General features: G+C 42.9%; 1 protein-coding gene across 1 annotated transcript; it reads right to left on the bottom strand.

Annotated features, from left to right (window-relative positions):
- Positions 1 to 263: 263 nt before the first annotated feature.
- Positions 264 to 3,591, bottom strand: LOC140013505 (uncharacterized). The gene is made up of 3 exons (XM_072062808.1): positions 1,489 to 3,591; positions 906 to 1,329; positions 264 to 706 (listed from the first exon to the last, which is right to left on the bottom strand). The coding sequence occupies exons 1-3, from the start codon at positions 3,589 to 3,591 to the stop codon at positions 264 to 266; spliced, it is 2,970 nt and encodes a 989-aa protein (XP_071918909.1).
- Between the last annotated feature and the right edge of the window lie 1,988 nt (positions 3,592 to 5,579).

Raw genomic sequence — 5,579 nt, 5'->3', positions numbered from 1 at the left:
ATGCAAACTTGTCAGCTCCCCAAAATAACACAAATAGGCTAATAAGAACCTCCCATGACGATCCCTGAACAAAACTCCCCCGCCGCTCCTCCCAAGATTATCCCTTGAACAACCATTCAAGTTCAACTTCACTACTAATTGTACTGGACACCTCCATCTTTTTTTTTTTCCGGAAACGTTAAGAGATTATATAGATAAACTATAGCAGCTTTACAAAAGTATGGGTAAAGACCCAAAGACACTATACATAGTGTACAAAGACACTAAGGAAACAGACGTTCCTCATCTACCTGAATGCCTATGGCATATAAACTAATCTGTCTACTTCTATCTGTCTGTTCATCTTGGAGCAGAAAAAATGAGCATTGCCTAAACATAGATCTGAGACTATTAATGTCCTCCACATGTGCAAATAATCTGATATCCTTGGATGTACCTGTCTGTAGCTGTCTTAGCAATTGTGGATCCGTGATTCCAATCCTTACAGTGGGCCAGTGTTGAGCTCTTGCTTTGGCCATTACCAGTTTCACTGATTCTGCATAGTCAAAAAGACGGATCCCTGTGCTCCTTTCTCGCATGGCCCATGTAACCTTTGCCCGACCATTGTTGTCTGTCGTAATGATTCCGAACCCCACCACCTGGCCATCCTCATTGTGTGATATAGCTACTTCTATATTAATCCCCTCCTCCTCACATGTGTTTGAACCTGAACTCTCAATTGCATCGAGTGTTTCTGGAATGCTCAGACCTGTTCCCTTCTAGCACTGTCAAATGCTCCACCCATTCTTGTATGGCTCTTTGTATTACTTGTAACGGTTGCCTGTCCATTCCTTGGTAAACTCTCTCATTCCGTGCTTTCCACGGCTGCCATAATATGTTGACCGTAAGGCCTATATGCTCCAAACCTTCCCTCCTGCATCTTGCTCCTACTAAAGCATTCCACCATCGCTTAAAACATCCACGCTGATCCTCGATTCCATCCCACTGTACAGGTGCAATTCTCCAAGCGTGTTCTGCCTTTTTGCAATGAAAAAATAAGTGTTCCACTGTCTCTTCTTCTTCTCCACAGCCTGTGCACCTGGGATCGCCCATCTTAGTGCGGGCAAAAATGAGCTCATTAACAGGAAGTGCATTGTTCAAACCTTTCCAAATGAAAACTTTTAATTTTTGTTTAACCTTCAACTTCCACAGCTGCTTCCAACCTTGCCTACCATCATAACTCCCACTTGAGCTGTCCTCTGTCGTATTACCACTCCTTGCCTGAGCACTTTGAATGTTCAATTGTTTATTTGCTGATCTCACAGTGTATTGTCCACACCCACTATGGATCTAGAAATGACAGTCCTCACGGCCTGTTAGACTTATAGGGATCTTCAAAATCTTGGTGGCATCTTCTCTGTTGAATGTCCTAAACACCACTGGTCTGTTCCATCTGAAATTGGAGATCAACTAGTCCACTGTAGTAAGGTGGCAGCTTGGTGGCTTTACGGAAGTTGGCTTCCCTTGGGGAGAATCCGATATCCACCTGTCCTCCCATATCCGTGTACTTCTGCCATTTCCTATCTTCCTGCGCACACCCTCTTCCACTAATTCTTTGGAACCCCTAATGCTCTGCCAGATCCATGATGCAGTTTTAGGAACTTTGCACCTGAAGATTGACTCCTTGGGATGATATTTGGCTTTGGGCACCTTACTCACTAACAATTTAGGTTTAGTTAACACACGCCACACCTGTTTCCCTAATAGAGCTTTGTTGAAGCACTGTAAATCCTTGAATCCCAGTCCCCCACATTCCTTATCCTGAGTAATTTGCTTCCAAGAACACCAGTGATGTTTGCTTTTCCTCTCTGATTCCCCCCACCAGAAATTGGACATCATAGAACTAATGTCCTTACACAGCTTGGAAGACAACTTAAAGCATGACATAGAGTAAGTTGGCATTGCCATTGTCACTGCCTTAAGTAAGACCTCCTTGCCTACCAGACTCAAGAACTTGTTCTTGCAGGAATTAATTCTTTTCTGGCAATTATCCTTTACAAAACCAAACACTTGTTCCTTAGTTCGGGTGATCACCATTGGGAGTCCCAAATACTTCCCTTGACTGACTATTTGTATCCTCCCTAGCTCCCTGCACACCTCCTCCTTCTTGGCAGTGGAAGTGTTCTTGCTAAAGAAAACTGAGGATTTCTCAATATTTATCATTTGACCTGAATTGTCCTCATAGAGCTTGAGCAGGTGCATGAGCTCCCTAGCTTGATTGGGTTCAGCCTTACAGAATATTAAGGAGTCATCCGCAAAAAACAAGTGTGTGATTGAGGGGCCTCTTCTACTAATTTTCATACCAATAATTTTCTTATTCTCTTCAGCCTTTTTGAGGAGATTAGACAGCCTCTCCGAGCACAAGAGGAAAAGATACGGTGACAATGGATCACCTTGTCTTATACCCCTATTTGGAGTAACAAAACCTCTGTGCTCCCCACTGATGTTAAAAGAGTATGTGACTGAGGCAAGACAGGTCATGATCCAGCTGATCCATTTGTTGCAAAAGCCCATTTTCTTCATTACCACCTCCAAGAACCTCCATTCGACCCTGTCATATGCTTTAGACATGTCCAATTTTAAAGCCAAAAAACCTGCATTTCCTTGCCTGTTGTTCTTAAGATGGTGCAAAAATTCATGTGATAAAATCACATTGTCTAGTATTTGTCTTCCTGGAACAAAAGTAGCTTGGTTTTTGCATATACAGATATCCAACACCTTTTTCAGTCTATTAGCAAGAATTTTAGAAATCACTTTGTAAATGACATTGCAAAGATTAATGGGTCGGTAATGCTTCAAATTAGTGGGGTTACCTAACTTAGGAATAAGAGAAATTACTGTTTTGTTCATAGCCTTAAGCATGTGGCTGGAATGGAAGAAACTTTGGATGGCCTTAAACGTGTCTTCTTTAATGAGGTACCAAAACTTTTGGAAAAAAAGAGGGGACATTCCATCTGGTCTTGGGGCTTTATTAGGATGCATTGAGAACAAGGCTTTCTCTACTTCTTTTTCATTTACAGCTTTGGTTAAGTTGTTGTTTAATTGGTCAATGATTAAGTGTGGAATTCCATCAAGTATTTCCTCCAAACACTGCCCTCTAGAACTAGTGAACAACTTTCGATAATACTCCTCAACTTCTGCCCCTATCTCTTGTTCATTATTAGTCCAAGTGCCATCTTCTCTTTGGATATTTAGTATCTTATTCCGTATCCTGCTACCTTTAACACATGCATGGAAGTAGTGAGAGTTCCAGTCACCTTCCCTTAACCAACTTACTCTAGCCTTTTGGCTCCAATATAGTTCCTCCTTCTCATAGGCTTGTGTCAACTGGTCTTTCACTTCTTTATATTTCTCCCTACTATTTTGGTCTGACCCCTGTTTGATCTGTACCAGCTGCTTCTTCAGTTCCTCAATTCTTCTTCTTGAGTTCGCCTGAAACTTGTTACTCCACTTCAATAACTCAACTCGGCAATTGGCGATCTTTTGTTTTAGTTGATACATTCTTGATCCTTCACACTCAACATTCCAGGCTCTTTCCACTACCTGACACATGCCTGCCTTGTTTAACCATCTTTTATCAAAATAAAATCTCTTTTTCTTTTTCCCAACTGAAGGACTTGAATCAATTAATAGCATACTGTGATCTGATCCAAAATTTTCCACATGCTTACAAATTGCTAGATCAAACACTTGGAACTATTCGGTGCTGCACAAGGCTCTATCCAGCCGCTCCTTGACTTCGTCTTCCTTATCCCAGTGGTTTGACCAGGTCCATGGATTGCCTACAAAACCAATGTCCACCAAGTTGTTTGTATCTATAAAACTTCTGAAGTCCCTAAAGGTCCATTCCTCCCTTATTCTTCCCCCCTCCCACTTCTCATCATTCGCCCTGATATCGTTGAAGTCACTTGCAATGATCCACTTGGCTCCCCATAATCTACTTCTGTCCTTAATAACTTTCCATTGTTCCCTTCGGATAAGCGCATCACAACTAGCATACACACCAACAAACCACCAGTCTTGTTGTGATTCCGGATCACTGAGATGCACTTCTAAGGTGAAAGCTGATTGGTAGGCCTGTACCACCTTTACCTCATTTTTCCACATCAAGGCCATGCCACCTGATCTATTCATAGCTTCGACTATGATACTTTCCTCAAAACCAAGTTTCTTTCTAACATTCTCCATAAACCTTGCTTTGTTCTTAGTCTCACTGAGATAGATCACACCTGGGGAGAGGAGGTTATTAGCCTCCTTCAGCTGGGGAATTGTCAAGAGGCTCCCCGCACCTTGACAATTCCACACCAACACTCTCATTGACCATAGGGAGACCATGTCAGGCTAGCCTCCACCTCCTCAGAAAGGATCACTTTACCTCCCAGTTCATCGCACTTCTTATTCTTCTTTGAGTTCTGCTCGATCATCTCAAAATCCCGCATATCCACCTCAATCTGATTACACTTCCTCTTCCCTGGAATTTCCAGCTTCCCCCTATTTCCATGCAGTTCCTTCAAAGGTCTACTAGCTCTAACCTGTGGTTTATACCTCCTCTTCACTCCCTTGACCTGTTTGGAATGTGAGGCTTCCTGCTGCTCCCCAGTGTCCATTTCCATTTGTACTACTTCTTCTGAAACCACTATCTCCTTATTCTCTTATGCCTTCACTAGTTCCGTTTGGCTTTCGTCCTCTATTGACTTGCAATTCTCCGGAAGTGTTACCTCCTCTCTACCTATCTTTGGACCGTGATGATGCTTTTGTAATCCTTCTGCACTTGTATTCCTGCCAGTTGCGTCTGGAATATGTATGTCAAGCCCTCGATCCAGACTCCCAGATGCTTCACCCCCCTTACCTTTTCCTTGGTCCCTATCCTGTATGTGCTGGACTTCTACATCCTCTCCTATGTTGTGTACATCCATTAATTGTCTTTTAACATCCAGGTTAAAACTCCCCAGCTCAAATCTACCAGTCCCCCTCTGTACTTCCTCCTCTACATCTATTCCTTTAGCTCCCACTCCCTCTTTGGGGACTAGCTCTCCATTTTTAAAGCTCCAAACAGCTCTACCCTTTGTGTATCTATTATCTGGCAGGTCTTCCTGTGGTGAGCCCTTTCCCTAACTTACTCTCATCCACGAACCATACTGATTGTCCTGCTTATCTTTTCCCAGTCCCACCTCCGCTTTACAGCTCCTCTCACTATGCCCCACTATCCCACATTTATAACAAAAGTCAGGACACCTTTCATAACGGAAGGCCAACCATTTTATTGTTCCATTTAATTGGACCGTAGTACCTCTCATCAAAGGTCTGGAAATGTCTGCATCCACTAGGAGTTTGAGGTGCCTTCCTTCCTTGCCTCCTATTTGGGGGACAATCACCTCTCTCACCCCTTTAAAAACCAGTCCAATTTTTCTACCCACATCCTTTGATAACCAATGCACAGGTAGGTTCCATACTTGGAGCCAAAGTGGAGCAATTCTAAAAGCCTGGTCGTCTTCCTCAATCCCTTCTGTCCACTTTTTCATCACCAGGATTTGATTATC

This window comes from Coffea arabica, chromosome 8c, assembly GCF_036785885.1.
Source record: "Coffea arabica cultivar ET-39 chromosome 8c, Coffea Arabica ET-39 HiFi, whole genome shotgun sequence".
Taxonomy (NCBI): domain Eukaryota; kingdom Viridiplantae; phylum Streptophyta; class Magnoliopsida; order Gentianales; family Rubiaceae; genus Coffea; species Coffea arabica.
Note: the sequence above shows the minus strand (reverse complement) of the source record. Positions and strands in the feature narration are given on the sequence as shown.

Bases quoted from the DNA above. Each gene is read 5' to 3' on its own strand.
- LOC140013505 (XM_072062808.1), bottom strand. From the start codon at position 3,591: ATGTGTCAGGTAGTGGAAAGAGCCTGGAATGTTGAGTGTGAAGGATCA. The intron at 1,330-1,488 runs GTAAAGCCACCA...TGTCATTTCTAG, and splicing joins CCCAAGGGAAGCCAACTTCC to ATCCATAGTGGGTGTGGACA. The intron at 707-905 runs GTTTGGAGCATA...TTGAGAGTTCAG, and splicing joins AGCAAGATGCAGGAGGGAAG to GTTCAAACACATGTGAGGAG.